Source organism: Pectinophora gossypiella, chromosome 6 (genome assembly GCF_024362695.1).
Source record: "Pectinophora gossypiella chromosome 6, ilPecGoss1.1, whole genome shotgun sequence".
In the NCBI taxonomy this organism is placed as follows: Eukaryota; Metazoa; Arthropoda; class Insecta; order Lepidoptera; family Gelechiidae; genus Pectinophora; species Pectinophora gossypiella.
In genome coordinates this window covers 13,261,377-13,281,631 of record NC_065409.1, presented here as the reverse complement: position 1 = coordinate 13,281,631, position 20,255 = coordinate 13,261,377, and the positions used below count along the sequence as shown (strand labels likewise).

General features: G+C 39.7%; 3 protein-coding genes across 3 annotated transcripts; 2 read left to right on the top strand and 1 right to left on the bottom strand.

Moving 5' to 3' along the window:
• Nucleotides 1–7,927: 7,927 nt before the first annotated feature.
• On the bottom strand, nt 7,928–8,606 carry LOC126367661 (uncharacterized). The gene has a single exon (XM_050011290.1). The coding sequence runs from the start codon at nt 8,597–8,599 to the stop codon at nt 7,928–7,930; it is 672 nt and encodes a 223-aa protein (XP_049867247.1). The 5' UTR covers nt 8,600–8,606.
• Nucleotides 8,607–15,764: 7,158 nt separating this feature from the next.
• LOC126367660 (uncharacterized) lies at nt 15,765–16,472 on the top strand. Its single transcript, XM_050011288.1, has one exon. It carries the CDS (start codon nt 15,765–15,767, stop codon nt 16,470–16,472), a length of 708 nt encoding a protein of 235 aa, XP_049867245.1.
• Nucleotides 16,473–17,261: 789 nt separating this feature from the next.
• On the top strand, nt 17,262–18,350 carry LOC126367659 (uncharacterized). The gene has a single exon (XM_050011287.1). The coding sequence runs from the start codon at nt 17,262–17,264 to the stop codon at nt 18,348–18,350; it is 1,089 nt and encodes a 362-aa protein (XP_049867244.1).
• The last annotated feature ends 1,905 nt before the right edge of the window (nt 18,351–20,255 follow it).

Below are 20,255 nucleotides of genomic sequence, written 5' to 3'. Positions count from 1 at the left end.
CCATTGTGCCATTCTTTCACTGTCAGTGTGTGCTATTTTTAAATGAGCATTTTTTAAGGCTTCTGCGTCACTCAGTGTAGTTGCCTGTACGTTCATGGCCTCCAGATTGCCAAAGTTGTGCTGAATATGTTCCAAAGCTTGTCTGGCCACTTCGATGTCTCCGTGCAACTCAGCATCCGGGCCAGATTCGGCATCCTTGAACTGCGTCATTTTTTGTAAGTTTTCAACGGCTTCCTTGGCCAGCTTAATGCTTTGTTGCATATCGCTGTCGGTGATTTCTGAGCTGGAGTCGGCGCTTCTCATTTGATCGCTGGTGCGGGCGAGGTTCTCGGCATCGCAGAGCTTCACTTTGACTTCCTTAGTACATTTCTCCTCGGGGTCAGCCTGCGCCTGCTCCTCGTCAGAGTCGCGGTACAGATGGTAGCCGAGCTTCTTCTTGATGATGATGGGCTTCTTGAGGCCGATCGTTCTAGCGGAGACGTCGGGGGTGGTTTCGAGCTCATCACGGGGCATGTTGATGTTGGCTTCAGTTTCCAGCGGCGCTTGTGGCGACTTCTTTTCGCGTCGGAAAGGGGCAGGTAGCCTGTGGGGGGCAGGCCTATACCCGTCGTAGCCGTAGCCTGGAGACGCCGGGATGGCGGCGGCTACAGCTGCCAGAGCAGCTAGCACTGCTATTGTCTTCATGGTGTGGTGGCAGTGCTGTGTTTGATGGTCCGTCTGGTGTGGGCTGAGTATATATAGTATGAAATGAGACTTCCCTCCCCAGAGGCGAGGCACCAGTACGTGACTATCTCGACTAAACGCGGCGCCGAGACATGATGCGACGACTGCTGAGCTCACGGCTTCCGTATCGCGGTTCTAAAAACAACGTTACAACATTATTACCAGTCGCGTTGTGTCGAAAATTAATATATTGCATTCCTTATCGAGTTGATAGAGAAGACGAAACATTCACAACATAAACATTTTTCTATTCATGATTATGCCATGCTAAGCAAAAATCTAAAATATATTTAAAAAAAAAACAATTTAAAATACTTAAAGATAAGTTAAATAGCTGTTTTTTTTTTATTGTTCACATGAAACTTATTATTATTACGAGCTTATCTCAAAATCGGAGAAAAAAAACCAACAAAAAACAAAACAACTGCTTAATATCTACTGGGCTAGGCAGCACCACAACATTTCAAAAGATACTTTACAGACACATTTTGGTATTGATGTCTTTAGATCCATACCTATATATATAAATTAACGCCTGTAATTTCAAATGGGGCGGGCAGAACCACACGTTATCAATACGCAACTTGCAGGCGCTTTTAATATAAATTCCTAAGATGTCTTTAGATAAATCTTCTTCTCCTATCGTGTGGGTTGAGAGGTGGATTACCAACCTCATCAACACTAGTGTCAGGGTTACTATTGAGCCGCCAAAGGCCCCTGACATGGCTCATGGAACGACTACTTACTTACATCAGTAAGCAGTAACCGGGACCAACGGTTTAACGTGCCTTTCGAAGCACGGATCATTTTACATTCGGACATCAGCCTGTAATGTCCTTACCAAACTAGGGATCACAAAGTGATTTTTATGATATGTCCCCAGCGGGATTCGAACCCGGGAACGACGTGAGCCCAACGCTCCACCACCGGACCACGGAGGCTGTTTAGGTAAATGTTACAACTTTATGTATAGTATATGTATAGACAGATCAACCAGCCCGTCACCTATTGTACCTATTATATATACGTCATGATCTCTAACAACATTTCACGCGTTAATACAGGGTGTCAGTGACGGTGTAATTAAAACTTTGAGGGTTGATTCAGACCATGATTCTCAGTTAATAAGTGGAATGTTCCGTCGCAAATGTACGAAACTGAAAACAATGTAAAAAAGCACTAAAATAATGAATTTTCCGACTGGAAATTCCACTTGATATCAACTCAGAATCATGGCCTGAATCATCCCCCAAAGTGTTCGTTACTATGTCACTAAAACTCAAATGTACCCGTACGGCTACCTGTACGTACTTGCGCGGAAAATTACACTTGATATTAACTCGGAACCATGAGCTGAATCATCCCCCTCAGTATTCGGTACGGGGTGTCACTAACACCCTGTAGGTAAGTGTATTTGTGCGCATTATCTGCCCTCCCTCTAGTTAATGTATTACTTATATAACAGAATCAGAATCATTTATTCAACGTAATTATCATGGATAAACTTGTTGAAGGTCAATGTAACATTTTTGAATTTACGTCATTTCGCAAGGTGTTATGGCTGAGGAGAAGAAATGACAAGAAACTGCAACAGCGACACATCTTTTAAATCAATGAGGGTACATTACAAGTTATTTAATAACTAGAGGAACACATTCAATACCAGACATGTTTATCTTTTAGGTAATCATTAATCTTATAATAGGCTTTTTTACATAAAGTAAGCTTCACGTGAGCTTTAAATTTATTCTCTGACAAATTTAAAATATTATCTGGTATTTTATTGTAAAAACGTATACATAACCCCAAAAAAGATGAATTTAATTTACTTAATCTAGAATTTTGAACAACAATTCTATTTTTATTCCTTGTATTGTAAGTATGCCTTTCACAGTTTCTCGGAAGGAGAGATACATTTTTACGCACATACATAATGTTTTCATAAATAAGTATATTGACTTGCGACCGTCAGTATATTTATTTCTTTAAACATATTACTAAATTACTGAGCTGTGTAGCTAGATCCGGAAACATTAAATACGGGATTCGAACCTGCCACTGTCAGACTGCAAGGCGTCTTTTTATTCACTAGGCTATCATAAGTCAATCTACTGCTTTCATCAGCATAAAAATAATTACATGTTATTTTTGTGCTACTTTTTCTTTCTGCATTGTTGGAATAAAATGCATATTGGTATTTTGAATGTAAATATTTAGCTTAGGCGATTCTCACACGACGCGGACCATGTTTTTTTTTAATTATTTACATCGTAAACGTCGTCGTCGTTATCGTCGTCATCGTTGGAGCAGCGTGGTGGAGTATGCTCCATACCCCCTCCGGTTGATTGAGGGGAGGCCTGTGCCCAGCAGTGGGACGTATATTAGGCTGTTTATGTATGTATGTATGTAAGTATTGCTTCGAAGGGCACGTTAAGCAGACGCACCCGGCTACTGTTCACGTGTAGGTAAATATGTAGTCTTGATAGGGTCTTCGACAGTCCGATAGTAACCCTGATACTTAGGTTGATAAGATCGGTCATTGACCTCACATCCCACATGAAAGTAGAAGAAGATGGTCTATTTACAGCATTGTAAGAGATTTTTCCGATTTTTCATGTTTTTTTTTTTTTCAGCACGGAAGTTGAGTGAACAGACTTCCGTAAGCTACATCGTTCTTTGGTACTTTCCACCAAACAGGTAAATTGCTGTTCAAATATAGCAAATAAAACAAATAAATCTACAAAAGAGAAGAAAAAAAAATGACTTTCCTATATTACTGTAACTTGTTGATGTCTTTTGTTCGAGAAAACGTTACTTATTGAATTGTGGGATTAAAAATAAACCATTGCCGACATGATGATTATCTCATATTTGTTCAAAAATATGACGAGTTTTATTAAATTCGAATTTGGGACACCACCATTGTCGTTGGTCTGTAAGCGCCCTAAGTACTTAAATGCATTTTAAGACCTTGTAATATTTTCCCACTGTAAAATTATACTCATTTTTATTCGTAACGTTGTGTAGTTTTTCATGTGGCACTGTAATATTTCTGTGTAGTCATAGATACTACGTTTTGGAATCCTCGGTAAGGTATTTCTTCACCATATTCTTCAACATCGTAGTTTTATGTACTTATATAATAACCATTACAGAACAGAGATTATTTGTATTTCTCGTGTACTTATCTTGTTTTTTTTTTATTATGTGTTTTGATTGTAAGTTATATGTTACTCCGTGTTTTATATTATATATTTGTTATTTGTTTTATATTTGTTACTGTGGTGTCCCTTGATATTCTTTGTGGTATTCCCTGTCCTTTTTTATTTTTAGTTGATATTTGTTCTTCATTTTAAAAATTCTGATGACGCCATTAAAAAAGTCACTGAATAACACTAAATTATAAAATGTATCAGGGAGAAGTAAATAGCAAACAAAAATATACATAAAATGTTTATTTCATTATAAAAAGATATAAAATAAAGTTATTTAGTTCATTAATTGTTGTGATGCATATCAACCAGAACGTGATGATGGTGCGGCATGATGGCATGATGCTCCTGGTGGTCGTTCTCCAACTGATTCTGAAGAGCAGACGCCCTCATTTCATTGGCTTCCGTATGGCTCTTGCCTGTAGCCTCCCTCATCTCGTGGTTAGCTTCCCATTGATTCTTGCCTGCAGGTTCCTTCATCGCGTGGTTAGCTTCCCATTGATTCTTGCCTGCAGCTTCCCTCATCTCGTGGTTGGCAACCCACTGGCTCTTGCCTGCAGCTTCCCTCATCTCGTGGTTAGGAACCCACTGGCTCTTGCCTGCAGCTTCCCTCATCTCGTGGTTAGCTACCCACTGGCTCTTGCCTACAGCCTCCCTCATCTCATGATCCGCTACCCACTGGCTCTTGCCTGTAGACTCTCGCATTTCATGGTTGGATTCAAATGGGCCTTCGAATCTCTTGCCAGTAGGTTCCATTTTGTGGCTGGTGGCGAATTGGCTGTCGAATTTCGTCGGTCGCATCTTCTGATCGGCTTCCCATTGGCTTCCAAAGCTGGATTCTCTCTTGTGATCGTCGGCGCGGTAGGCGGCAGGAGCGGAGTGGGCGATGTGTCCGGAGTGCACAGTTGGTGCGCAGCTGAGGAGCAGAGGGACTGCGCAGCCGCCAATCTTGGCGTTGGGGAAGAGGCCTACAGCCGGTCCTGGTGCGGCCGCCGCTGCTAGGTTCAAACCCGCCGCAGCACCACTTAAAGCCGCCCCAGCACCTCCCAAAGCTGGTCCAGGTGCATCATAATACGACCTGGCTTCTCTAGTATGCTCGGGAACAGAGCTTGCCAGGTACAATGCTACAGGTGCACCCCCAGCGCACGGTCCGTTAGCTTCCCCATTGGACTTTCGTACCCTCTGAAGCTCGTCTACTGGTGCTCCAAGAGCAAAGCCAACAACGACCAATAGTAGGAAAGACTTCATGATGACTGTATGTAATGTAAGCCGTTTACATAGGTATTTATAGTATGATCATGCGGAAGTTAACGCAGATGTAGGGGTTAACAATAACAGCATTGAAGCACGTAGGACTCAAGTATTTACTGACACATTCAGCATTCAGTATTATAAGCTTTTTTGGACGTGTCATATTGTAGATTTGACTTGGATGGCATTCACTATTGAGCCGGAATCTCATGAGCATACACTTAGATTTTTTTGACGCTGAGGCTCGACTTAATATATATTTTTTTTTTTTTTCTTTGATATATTTTTTATTCTTAAAACTCGTATTGAATATGTTTCTGACAATCCATAAATACATCCGGATATTTTGGGTATGTAGTATGAAAAAATGTATGTAATTTACTAATATATAAGTACAGAATTTCAGAATTTATGATTTCTTTTTACTGTAGCCTAATTAATGTCCCACTGCTGGGAAAATTCCTCCCCCTTCTGTTTCCAACCCTCCCTGTCTTGGGCATCGTTCTGTCAGGTGTGCCGGAAGGCGTCCAGCTCGTCCCTCCACCGTCGTATAAAGAAAAATCCATAAATCCATAAACTTGCGGGGTGTTTCATTTAACTATATAGGCGGCCAAACAGCTCGTGACAACAAACTCTTCAGGAACCGGATACCGACCCCGTCAGAGTGGTCGACGATTTCCCTCATTCAGCAATCTTCGCTATCTTGGGCCCCTACTAGTATAAATAGACAAGTTTCCAACTAGTCAAATCAGTTACTTTACTAAACGTCAACACCAAATTACTACCTATGGAATTTGTATTAAAAAGCACACTGTGACGTCATAGAAAAACGTGACAAAATATCGGACTTATTACTACGTTTTTCTAAGTTAAAATTCATAAATACTTAAGTTGGATAAAAAAAAGAAAATTTTCTTGGTTAGTTTTGAATCTTTCTTTATTTAGCAATCAGAATTACATAATTTATCTAGAACCTGGTACACGACCCAATTAGCCTGCAATTGGAGTACTTGAAGATGCCCTGTACTAAAAATGGCTGCAGGTACTATTCTTGGGATTATTGGGGTTGGTCTCAGATTGTTTAGGTAGCAATATGACTAACTATAAGGGGTAGGGCGTACAAAAATCGACCAAAGCTGTTCTGTGAGCGTATAAGTATGTCAAAAATGACGTAACTTCAATTACGACCCGATGAACAGTCTGGCATGATAAGCAATTTTTACTGCTTGCCGAGGAATAAACGAAAAGCGTCAATTCACGCTCACAATCGCCATTGGGGCAGGCAGAACTAAATAGAATTTACAGCCGCATGTAGCCGCGGTAGTCCGCATCCGAACCCCACACATTCCCACATTCAGTGCATACATTGCAGGGGTATGAGACCTAACTTATGTTGGTCTGATATTCCCTTCGGGTTGGAAGGTCAGACAGAATGTGGCTTCTCTAAAATACCGTGATGATGCCTTGTTATTGAAGTCCTAAAAGAATTATGATGAGTTATATTGCTTTTTTGCTGTATTAGGAGAAGCGAAAATCAAAGAATGTGTTCAGGTGGTTATGATCTCGTGCGCGTAGTCGGCGCCCAAAGATTACCTTAGTCATAGAGACAGCCAGCGAGCTGGTGGCATCAAACAGTAAAATCCCGCCAATGACCGCGCCTGCGACGAATTCCCTCATTCAACGCTTATCGCTGTCGGCCCGCTAGAGTCGATATTTAATTGTTTCAAATATAAATAATTCCCTCAGACGACGCCCTGAGCCGATGTTCGCACCCAACTAGGCATCCTCAGGCCTATTGTCTTAAATTATGTACCGGGTGAGCGCCCTGACAAGTAGTCAGCAAGTTTACAGTCGTAAAAAATATCGATATCGTCCCACTAGGGGCCGATTCTATAAAATATAGTCCTCTCATGCCCTGAGCCCAGGTTCGCGCCCACCTGGGCACGCTCAGGCGCAACGCAAGAGTCCCCTTCGGTGTTAACAGGATGTCAGGAAGTTACGTACCAGCAATGCAGTTTTTTTATAGAATTAAATAAATAAGTTGAAATACTACCAGGGTTATAGGTAAGTTCCTCAGAAAAAGAAAAGAAGGTATGATTGTCGAAGATTTAAATTGTAATCATTTGTATCAGTGAGTCTTAGACGGGACTTATAAGATCATGGTAAGATAATTTTGACGTTATAAGGAATTCTAACTTTTGAAAAAACGTTTTTACTGTCTTGCTTCTCATACCGAATGATACCAGTGTGCAGATTAATGATTACCTAAATGATAAAAATGCCTATGTTATTTAATGTGTTCCTCTAGTTATTAAATAACTTGCAATGTATACCTACATTGCTTTAAAAGATGTGTTGCTGTTACAGTTTCTAATCATTTCTTCTCCTCGGCCATAACACGTTGCAAAATGACATTGACAAGTCTATCTATAATAATTACCGACTGTGATTTCTGAAGTTTATAAAATCAAACTTTATGAAAAATTAAGTACTTATATCACGTCATGAAGTGTACTGTGTGAGTATGTAAGTATAAAGTAAGTAACAGTGTGAAGTCCTTTCTTTTATAACTCTAGAATGTCTGATTTAAAACTATAAGTATCTGGGAACAAATCTGGGCATTGTAGGAACGTAAGTGTATAAAATGAAAACATACACACGAATATTAATTAAGTAATTTGTTTAATTCTATAACAAGCTTATAACTACACAATTTATTATAAACTAACTAGTAACTAGTACTACTGGTGCATTTGGTGCGTGGCGTCGTTGGTAGCCGCCATGTGGTCACGAGGCGCAGCCTCCGGGTGCTCCGCCGTCGCGGGCTCATCCACCCCACGGTATGCTTCACCATAGGGCTGCTGCGTCTTCACTATATGTCCGGATCTGATGGATGGTGAACAGCTAAGGAGCAGGGGCACGCTGCAACCGCCGACGTTAGCGTTCGGGAACACTCCAATAGCAGGTCCAGACGCTGCGCCTGCGCCCGCGCCGAGCCCAGCGATAGCCGCCGCCTCGTAATGCGGCGACGATACTGGCAACGCAGGCGCGCCGTAAGCGTACCGCGCCAACGGGACATGCTCCGCCATCATGTGATCTGCCAACATTTGCTGCGGCATTGCGTCCATGTCGGAAAAGCTCATCATCTCCTGGTCTTCCACATTCCTGTAGTGCGGCAGCGAAGGCGCAGCGTAGCCGTAGTGCGGCGCGTACGCTGCGTGGTGGACGGGCGCGATGTACGCAGGCGCGGCACCGCACGGCGCCGGCGCGTAGTAAGGTGCGTAGCTAGATCGCTTTTCTCTATAGAACTGGTGTGGCACCGCCACCATGGCCTCAGCAGGCGACTCCCCAGGAGTCAGAGGCGCTGCCCTCACCACCACCACTAACACACAAAATAATCCCACCAACTGCATGATCAAATCCCAAACTGTCGACTGTAACGATGACTGCCGGCGACTAATATTTATACATGTTTTCGTAAGAGTGGTGGACTACACCGTATAATACTGAGGTTGCACTTTAGTATACGATAGGTACGTAATTGACCGACATTTTTCTGCAAATTCTGAAGTTTTCGCGACACCTAATTTGAAGCTCTAAATTATACATATTATGTAGCCTACCTACTTATGTTACCTTGCCTTCTTCTTCTTCTTATCGTTTGGGTTATGAGGTGGATTGCCAACCTCATCAACCCTGATGTCAGGGTTATTATTGAGCCGCCAAAAGCCCCTGACATTTCTCATGTAACGACTAAGTAACAGTAAGTAGTAACCGGGACCAACAGCTTAACGTGCCTTCTGAAGCACGGATCATCTTACTGTCGAACAATCAAGTGCAGGTCCTAACCAAACTAGAGATAAGAAAGTATTTTTTGTGATATGTCCCCAAATAAATTAAATATGAAAAAAATATATATAAATATGAAATATGAGCATTTCATGAAATGGTCGAACACATCATGAAATGATCAATTCTAAGATCTGGCCACGACATGTACATTACTGGCGGACCCGGCACTAGGGAAACCCTGTGTCGCGATAATGATAAGTTAAGCAACCAGCTCTAAGAAATACCTACCTAAGTACATGATATTTACAGGAAGTGAAAAAGAATCCATCAAGAATTCCCGTTTTGGTTTATAGCAGCATAGAACTTTTGTCCTATACCTTAACACGCATATTACATAAAAATAACATAAACCCACAAGTACATTTCCAATGGGGTTAGTCACAGGTACCTCGATCACAAGATGAACTGAGTACCTACGTTTCACCCGAGCTTCACGCTTATTATGTAAGTACTTAATAAAAAAAATCTTCTTTTAACGTGTGGGTTGTGAGATCAACCAAATCAACCCTATGTCAGGGTTATTATTAAGCCGCCAAAGACCTCTGACGTGACTCATGTAACGACTACATTACATGACTGCTTGATTCATCTTACTTCCGGACAATCGGGAGATCAGCCCTTTTTTTTTTGACGTTGGGAAATGCGTTACGCATACCACGCCGCCCGGGGGGACGACGTGGTTATGTGGGACTCCCCGGGTGTCGCCACCCGGTATACCCACTAAAACCCAACGGTGTTCCTGTTTGCCGCCGTGTGGCGGGGATACGGGAACGCAATTGCACACAACCGCGTCCCCGCCGTTCGGGAGATCAGCCTGCAATGTCCTAGACGTTACAGTGTAAGACTATAATATCTGAATAATAATAATTAAAATTGCGTAGCATCTCCGGTGTTAAGTGATAGAGTAAGAATTAGTGTGATAAGAGAGAGATGTGGTGTAAAAGACAATATAGTGACTAAGATTAAGAAGGGAATGTTAAGCTGGTTTGGATACGTAGAGCGGATGAAGAATAATAGGATTACAAAAGAGGTATATAAAGCGAACGTTGATGGTAGGGCTGGCTGAGGAAGACCTAGAAGGACTTACATTGACCAAATTTAAGATATCCTTAGAAAAGCTTTAGTACGATCTACTCTGAACCGGCATGCGTGTAGGAAACGATTGATGAATGTGGAGGAAGCAAGAGAAGCGTGTCAGGATTGAAGCAAATGGAATTCCTTAGTTTCTTATCCCGGTGGGAAATAGGCGTGAGTTTACGTATGTATGCATGTATGAAGTAATTAAATAAAAACATCATCATCATCATCACCAGCCCATTAACGTCCCCACTGCTGGGGCACGGGCCTTCCCTATGGATGGATAGGGAGATCGGGCCTTAAACCATCACGCGGGCCCAGTGTGGATTGATGGTTATTAACGACTGCTAATGCTAATGCAGCCGGGACCAACGGCTTAACGTGCCTTCCGAAGCACGGAGGAGCTCGAGATGAAAACTTTTTTTTTTGTGGTAACCCATCCTATGAGCGGCCTTTGCGAATGTTTCTTAACTTCGCAGACCGAGCGCGTTTACCGCAAAATAAAAACATTCTTTTAATAATTATTCTTCTTAGTGATGATAAACAAAAATTGTTCGGTAGGTTATTTCACAACATATTACCTTCCTTGAGTATTCTGCATAACACTACCGCACCGTAAGCTAAAACGGCGAGTAACCTACTTAATGACAACACGGTTGTTTAATAAAAAACTATAATTCTTACGAAGCACATTTCTTACTTTGTAAACTCACGCCTGTACTGCCTATTGGGTTAAGCAGAGCTGCAAGTAATAAGGACGTACTGCAAACGACTTTTAAAAATACTCACAGAGAGATCACATAATGCCTCTGTCGGTTTTTACGACGTGTCTGGGAAGAGCAGCTGAACGCGATCCTTTTTTATGTCTTCTAGTTTGTCAATGTTTGTTGTATTACTAAACGTTAAACGTTGTACCGGGTGAGAGTCTTCAGCGCTCCCCGTTTGTCCGGCCAACTAGTTAATGCCATCTGTGGCAAATCTACAATAAGTCACGCGAAAAGAAAAATTGAATTATTTTCTTGTCTTTGCGAGCCGTGGTAGCCTCGCAAAGACCGCTTAATTCTCATTGTGAGGTCGCGGCGGGTAAGTAGTTCGAATCCTAGCACGAGCCTATGATTTTCAATCAATCCATGCGTGAATCATAAAAGGTTATGAAGTGCTCAAGCGGCCTCCGTGGTCCAGTGGTTGAGCGTTGGGCTCACGATCCGGAGGTCCCGGGTTCGAATCCCGGTGGGGACATATCACAAAAATCACTTTGTGATCCCTAGTTTGGTTAAGACATTACAGGCTGATCACCTAATTGTTCAAAAATAAGATGATCCGTGCTTCAGAAGGCACGTTAATCCGTTGGTCCCGGTTACTACTTACTGATGTAAGTAAGTAGTCGTTACACGAGCCAGGGATCTTTGGCGGCTTAATAGTAACCCTGACACCAGGGTTGATGAGGTTGGTAATTTACGTCATAACCCACACGATAGAAGAAGAATCAAGTGCTCAGTGATGACGTCGTAAAAAAACTCGTAGATAGGATGGAGTTCTTACTTCTTCTTTCTAAATAACTTACTGGGGCAGTCTTTGACCAGGACACAACTCTTGTTGTACTCCTCCTTGATATAACCTGGTGAGCAACGACACCCCACGCTGCACTGCCACCTGTTTACAATTAAACTAAAATATAATATTTACAAATCATAACAAAATAATGACGTTATAAGTTTGAGGCGACATCTAAGAATACCGATTTTGAGCTGAGTTTGAAGTCGCCTCAACTAAAGACTAAGTCGAGGAAGTTTCAAATTAACATGTTAGAATACTCATGGTATAAGAAAACCAAAGCAATTCATCTAAGAAAGCAATATTGCAATTTGACATTTGCGCACATAAAAGTAAGTGCGCAATGCAAAGTGTTACCAACACTAACGTCATCAATGGGCCGCTTGTCATAGGATTGAGCGAGCATTTATACCATGAGAATACTGTAGTGGTAGTTTTTTTTTACAAACTGTAGTGGTAGGTGTAGCTGGGGTAAGTATGTATAAGTATTAGAATATAATAGAATTATTAATGCATTATTCTAAAATCAAACAAAACAAAACTTCACTTTACGTGCGGATTTGCTGCGCGGTTTTTCGCAATCAACTTACTTGTAAGGACATCGCAGGCTTGAGTTTGCCAGGTGCATCAAATTGACGCAGGTAGGCGGGCACCGCCACGTACAGAGGGAAAACTCTGCATTTGGTTTCGTACATAATGAAAACTTATACCCTGTGACCACTGGGAATATAGACACTATAACTAGCAGAAACATTACTGGCTTATCGAGGTAACAGGCGTTTTATAGCCGTGCGAAAATTGATGTTGAATATTGACTGTTTTATTACTGAATAAAATGTTATAGAATATCGTTGTTTATAAGATACTTAATACTTACCGGCCTCTGTGGTCCATCAATTTATACCCAAAAACAAAGATAACAAGATGCATATCCAGTGGCAGTCCTAGGGCGGTGCGAAGTGTGCCACCGCGCCGGGCTTCGAAATGGGGGGGGTCAACAAAATCAACCACCCTGGTTTCAGTTTATATATATATGTAGCTATGTATATATCCAGTAAATACAGCAGAGATCGTCAATATAGAGTTATGGAGTCATGAAAAATATCATGTACCCACTTTAGAACCCTGTCGCACTATCATATTTTTCATTTAATGAGACTTACGGTTTAATTTGTTAAAAAAGTTAATGTGACATGGTTTCAAAGTGTAAACATATTAAGTATTTACTCGTGACGTGAAGTATGTATAATTTGTAATTTTTATTCGTCCTAGTTTCTCGAGTTATGCTTAACAAGATTGTTTTTACAAATAATGTCGCAACATCGACGTGCCACACGGACTACGAACAACTCAGCAGTATCGAATTTGCTTACATAATGGATACATATTTAGCTTGTTATACTTAATACATTTTTTATTGGTTTCTAAATACACTAGCGATTAAAACAGGCTTTACCTGAAATGGTTTGCACTATTTTTTTTATTTATTTTTTTTAACTATCTTTTGTTCGCTTCTATGCTGTTCAAATAAAAAACATAGAAAACGTTCAGCTGCTTGTCTTCCCGGGCATGTCGTAAAAACCGACAGAGGGATTGTGTCCTCTAACATGATGGACTAATGATAGGCTGATCCCTTATCACCATAAGGTTCATCATATCCAGCTTACGACATCGTATCAACAGTGGCTGCAAGTTGTCTTTGATTACTTGTGGCTCTGCCCACCCCATTAGGGATTACGGGCGTGAGTTTATGTATGTATGTATCTTTTGTTACTGATTCTTCTATTTCCTGTGTGTGCCATAAAGTATTTGTTATTTTATGTCACGATAGCCTACATAAATAGACGACGGGCTGGTTGCGGTAATATTTTTCCGCAACGAGGAACTTTCCAGGCTACGTTCCTCAAAACAATATATAGATGGCGCTGTAAAGATTTTCCTTCGTCTAACCTTCTAATCAATCAATCAATCAATCAATCAATCAATCAATCAATCAATCAATCAATCAATCAATAATACTTTATTGCACAACGACATATACAAAGGACAAAAACATACGAATAAAAACATAAGTACAATAGGCGGCCTTATTGCTAAATATCAATTTCTGCCAGGCAACCTTTCTAATTTCATGGATAACAGACAATTACGCATCTTTTACCTTTGTTTTTGGGTTTAAATGATGACTCTCTTCTTACACCCAAGCACAATTACATCTTCAACCCTTTATTAGGTACAAAACAAACATAAACAGCCTATATACGTACGTCCCACTGCTGGGCACAGACCTCCCCTCAATCAACCGGAGGGTGTATGGAGCATACTCCACCACGCTGCTCCACTGCGGGTTGGTGGAGGTGTTTTTACGGCTAGTAGCCGGGACCAACGGCTTAACGTGCCCTCCGAAGCACGGAATCATCTTACTTTTTCGGACAATCAGGTGATTCAAGCCTGAAAAGTCCTTACCAAACAAAGGACAGTCTCACAAAGTGATTTCGACAATGTCCCCATCGGGAATCGAACCCGGACCTCCAGATCATGAGCCTAACGCTCTAACCACTAGACCACGGAGGCTGTTATTAGGTTTATCAGGTATTCTGATCAAAATAAAGAAAAGCAATATGGGTAGCTACAGAATTCTACACATAACGTGATCCAAATATCAAGCAACAATTATTTTTATAAGTACATGCTTTTACCATTACATTGTATTTTTGAATAGTTATGTACCCGCGAAATGAGGAATGGTGCTAATTCCTGTAAATACCATCTAATTTTATTTTAAGTTATATCTGTCATTTTCTTATCCGCCGAAAAGGAAAGGGACGGGTAATCGACAAGCATAAAATTTATGGAACACACGTCAATTTTAAGCACAAATCTAAACCAACCGTCTAAAAATTTTACATCCGTCAATAACCGGACACAGTTAAGTAGACAGCACGTCAAACGGATTGCATACCAGCGAGGTACCTTTTGATTCGCCCGGATTATTCATTCATTTACTCATTCTTCCTAAAATTAAGAGCTGTGAATCATCCGTCCCTTTCCTTTTCGACGGATACGAAAATGACGGATATAACCTAAAATAAAATTAGGCGATGTCTGCAGGAATCGGGGCCAATATGTACTTAATTATCACGTTAAAGCTGTACAACGCCATCTATATTATTTTTGGTGAACGTAGCCTGGAAATTCCCCCATAAGTCAATAGTTTTATCTGAGGTAAAACTACAATGAACTACGTCAAGAAAAAGCTGATAAATTATTGCCGTAGGTACCTACTGTTTATTACATTATTGATTTGTAGCTCATCCCAATAGGAAAAACGGGCGTGAGTTTATGTCTAATCAGTAAGTAAATATACAGGGTGTTTGTGACATCGTAACGAAAACTTTGAGGGGTGGTTCAGGCCATGATTCTGAGTTAATATCAAGTAGAAATTTCCGTCGCAAAAGTATGGATTGGAAAATAATTAAAAAGAAAAGAAAAATTTTCATGAGTTTTTTTGACACGAAATTCCACTTGATATCAACTCAGAATCATGGTCTGAACCATCCCCCTCAGTATTCGTTACGGTGTCACTAACACCCATACCTACTTATATGGCTACCGTATGTACTTGTACGGGGTGTAAATGTCATCGTAACGAATACTGAGAGGGATGATTCATCTGATTATTCTGAGTTAATATCATGTGGAATTTTCCATCGCAAAAGTATAGAATTGAAAATAATATAAAAAAACTAAAAAAAAAAATGAATTTTGCGACGGAAAATTCCACTTGATTTTAACTCAGAGTCATGGTCTGAATCAACCCCCTCAGTATTCGTTACGATGTCACTAACACCCAGTATTATATAACTACAATTCTTGCTTAATACATTAAATTATCAATCTAAATATAGAAATTATTTTATCGAATTCCTCGTCATAACGATAGGCCATGCCTGAGACGACAGAACGTGTTAATTTTCTTCTCATCTGCGCAGGTATTCCTTTATCGCAGATCATACGATTCATTTTCTCGATAAAAAATCCTATAAATTAAAGAAGAAATTACTAAGGCAGTTAGTTCCTAGTACTCTCTCAAACATGGCTCTAGTGAGGCTAAGTTGCTTCTTAGTGCTTGCTTTATCTTTGAGTCTGGTCAGAGGTCATGTATCGTACTTAGGAGTGCCAAATCAGCTCCATCATGTACGTAGTTTGTTCGTTAGACCCTCGACGGATGGTACTACGGGCGACCTGTACGTTGCAGCGACTGAGGACCACGGAGTCAAGTCTCAATGGCTGACAGAACAGCCCATCAACTTCTTACCACCTCAGCAACATGTACCCGTGGCCTACACCCAAGCTTTGACGACATCACATCTTCCCGATGAGTCTGTCGTGACCAATCAGAAGCGAGCAGTGATCTCCAGCCCGCCAATCAAATATGCGTACGCGCTGCCTGCTCAAACTGAAGGAAGCGTTCCATACCCATACGCTATCCCGACTGCTCCATCTGCCGCCGAAGGTACGGAATGTGAACCTGGTACTACACCAGTCTACCCTCATTATCCTTATCATCCATACTACGCCCACTTCATGTCCGCCTTCGCAAGCGCCTTGAACAATATGAAGGATGATTCCGAGGAAGAAGGCAAGACTACCAAAGCCGCGCCAGCGTGGCCCTCATACGGATATCCAGTTCAGTATGTAATGGTGGACCCCTCAATGTGGGCAAAGACTCCAACGACCACGCCTGCCGCTCCGACTACAACCCCAGCAACAAATGCCGAGAGCTCCAATGAAAGTACATAACTAATCATATATATTGTAGCTGCATAATTAATTTATTTATTTTTTGATTTTTAAATAAAATATTCAAATTGTCTTATAAAGTTTTATTTCAATGACCTGCAATATTTTCTTTTTTGCTGATACAGACATCGTTCATCAATTCAAGAATTACGGTTTCTAATTTTCTATAATTTACATGCATGTAATCACACCCGTGACCCTATCGGGGTAGGCAGAGCCACAAGTAAACTATAAGTACTCACAGCCACATCAAATCGCCGTCATGAAAACTAATATACCTAGATTATAGCAACCATCGATGTAAAATATGGTACTATAGTAATAGCCACCCAATAAACTCCCTTCCTGTTTTTATATTTCAATTTTTTATGTAAAAGCACAGAATACCTTTTATTGGTTTTAGATGGAAGAACTTGATTTTATGATAAATCCATGATAAATCCGGTCATCTTATATTGTTATTTTATCTTTACGTGTATCCAAACACCAACGTTTTGTTTACGAGAACAGACCATTACTGATAGTAAAGAGTGAGATAGCTGACACGAACGTATGTAAGTTACACATACCGTTGCCGCGATTGATGTCTGAAATAAACACGTTTTGACAGGTCTTTATTACGTGAAAAATGGTGTGAAAAAGCGCGGGAACCTTGAAACAGAAAGGCGCTAATTTTAAGTTTAATTTTACGAAAATTAATACCTTCATAATTACTTGTATATTTTCTTTGTAAATATTATATTTTCTTAGTTTGGGGTCCTTTGTACGTAAATAAAGGACGAAAGAAGGATGGGGAGAAGAAAAAAGAGAAAAAGAGACGAAAATGAGGTGGCCGATCGTCCTACAGACTCGTCTTCTGAATCCGAGGATGAAGAAGTGGGCAAGTATCAGCCTTACAAGGTACCTAACTACAACCGCAAATATCCTGAAAACTCGAATCTGTCCGAATATATTGTTTTTTTAACTCATAATAAGGAGGACCAACATTTCACCGATAAGGATCGTCTGGCCTTGTCGCAAGGGCTGCGTAAGCATGGCGTGTCTGGCGTTATGCATCTTAAATCTATTAATAGATACAAAGTAGGTATCACATTCGATGTGTCCAATAACGCCAACGTCTTTCTCCAAAATAAAAAATTCTTGGACGAATTATCTCTCAATGCATCTATACCGGCTATATCAACCGAGGTGACTGGAGTTCTGTCCTCCGTCCCTCTAAGTCTATCGAACAAAAAAATATTCTCACTAATCGGTAGTTCACGGAATATAATTCAGGTGCGCAGGTTTATGCGTAGAGTCAAAAATGATATGGGCGCGGTGTCTTATCAGCCGACGCAGACTGTCGCAGTAACGTTTGCTTCCACTGTGCTTCCAGAATATGTATATCTTGATCACTGGCGTCATGAAGTCAATCTTTACATTGCTCCAGTCAAACAATGTCTTCGCTGCATGCGTTATGGACACATAGCGAAATTTTGTAAGAATGCAGAAGTGTGCTCTATTTGCACTGAAAATCATAGTTACCGATCTTGCCAAACGAAAAATGATGATGCTAAATGTGCGAATTGCAATGGTAACCATGTTGCGATTTCTGCTTCATGTCCCATAAAACAAAAAAAAATTGAGGAAAACAAAGTAAAGTCTCGCTCAGTCCAATATTCAGACCTTTTCAATGAAAATTCTTTCCCTTCTCTCTCATCAAAGACAATTGAAACTCAAATAAACAATCTTACAAAATCTGATATATTTTTAAAATTATTGACCGAAACAATTTTATGTGTAATTAATAATAACAGTACAAAAAAACAACCAATAAATACAGGAACCGTTAAAGAAAATTTAATATCTACTCTCAGCAAAACATTGCTTAAAAAATAGAATGGATAAGTTAAATATTGTTCATTGGAACTCTCAATCATTAAATAGTAATAAGCTTATTTTGACTAGTTTTCTTCATGATCATAATATTCACATTGCTATTATTTCTGAAACATGGCTACGACCTCATCAGAGGTTTAATATAAGAGGATATAACATTGAAAGAAATGATACCGGTAATAAACATAATGGTGTTGCTATATTGATTCATAATAGCTTACATTATTCCAGAATTAATACCTATTTTGATAATTCCCTTCAAAATGTTTGTGTTCGTTTAGTTACAGGTAATCAAGAAATAAGCATTGTGAGCTTTTATAGCCCAACTAACTGTGAACCTGCATTTAACAAAAATAAATTTGATTCACTTGTAAAATCGATTCCTCAACCAATGATTTTTGCTGGAGATTTTAATGCTCATCACATTTCCTGGGGCTGTCATTCTACGTCTCTTCGTGGAAGAGAGGTTTTAGAAGTTATTGATGACAATAATTTAGTCTTGCTTAATGATGGTCAATTTACTACAACTGGTTCTTTAACTTGGCGTCAAAATGCTTTGGATTTATCCATTGTTAGTCCTTCTTTGGTTTTGTCCTGTGATTGGTATGTTCATGATGATCCACTTGGCAGTTATCATTTTCCTGTAATGATAAATGTAATTTTAAATAATAATACAACTAGTGATGTTTCTAATAGAGATAATTTAATGCATGTTCCAGTTTTTCCAAATTACAATTTGGTGGATTGGAAGTTTTTCCAAACAAATGTAGAAACTTTGTTGTTAGAGTTTGATATTCAGTCTTATGAGCCATTAGAGGCTTATTCTTTATTTTGTAAGATTCTTCATTGTGCTGTGGAATTGTCTATTCCTAATGGTTCTAATAAATTTCAATCTAATATCTCTAATAGAAAGTCGGGTAAAAGACACCCCTTACCATGGTGGAACAGCAAATGTACAGAAGCTGTTAATAATTCTAAATTAGCTTATATTAATTTTAAAAATAATCCTTCTGATACTACTTATATTAATTTTAAAAGATTACAAGCGTTAAAGAAACTTACTTTAAAAATTGAAAGAAAAAATAGCTGGATAACATTGTGTAGTTCCTTTCATCGTTGTACTCCTCTTTCAGTTATCTGGAAATATATGCGTAAATTTAATAAAACTTATGCTCCTAGAAATAGTGACAATGATAAATGGATAGATGGTTTTCTAAGAAAATATACTCCTGACTATGTACTCAACAATTCAAATATTTCATCAAATCATTCCGTTGGTAATTCTTCTAATCTATTTCTTATTGAACCCTTCTCTTTACAAGAACTAAAATCAGCTGTTAATTCTAGACGAGAAAGTGCTTTTGGACTGGATGGTCTCCCTTATAAAATTTTCAAGAATCTCAATACCAAATGTTTGATAACTTTTTTGAACTTACTTAATTACCTTTGGATTAATGATAAAATTCCACTAAGTTGGAAAAAAGATTGTTTAGTTCCCATACTGAAACCTGATAAGCCTAAACTTGATTGGGACTCTTATCGTCCTATTGCTTTAACCTCCTGCGTTGGTAAAATTTTTGAACAACTTTTAAAACAAAGAATTGAATTTTTTGTAGAAAAGCATCATGTCTTACCTTCAAATCAATTTGGATTCAGAAGAGGTCGCTCTTCTCGCGAGAGTATCTGTCAGTTGCATTTGGATATTCAAAACAGTCTTGTTCATCACAATTATTTGGTCTCTGTATTTTTTGATGTTGCTGGTGCCTTTAACAGTGTCAATGTCGACATGCTTTCCAAGGAATTGCTTTCCATTGGTTTACCCAATAAAGTAGTTCTTTGGATAGTAAATTTCTTGTCTGAGAGAGAAGTCTTTGTTAAATATAATGGGCATCTATATGGTCCAAG

What these genes read in the sequence shown, in the direction of transcription:
- LOC126367661 (XM_050011290.1), bottom strand. Translation starts at nt 8,599, where the DNA reads ATGCAGTTGGTGGGATTATTTTGTGTGTTAGTGGTGGTGGTGAGGGCA.
- LOC126367660 (XM_050011288.1), top strand. Translation starts at nt 15,765, where the DNA reads ATGGCTCTAGTGAGGCTAAGTTGCTTCTTAGTGCTTGCTTTATCTTTG.
- LOC126367659 (XM_050011287.1), top strand. Translation starts at nt 17,262, where the DNA reads ATGGGGAGAAGAAAAAAGAGAAAAAGAGACGAAAATGAGGTGGCCGAT.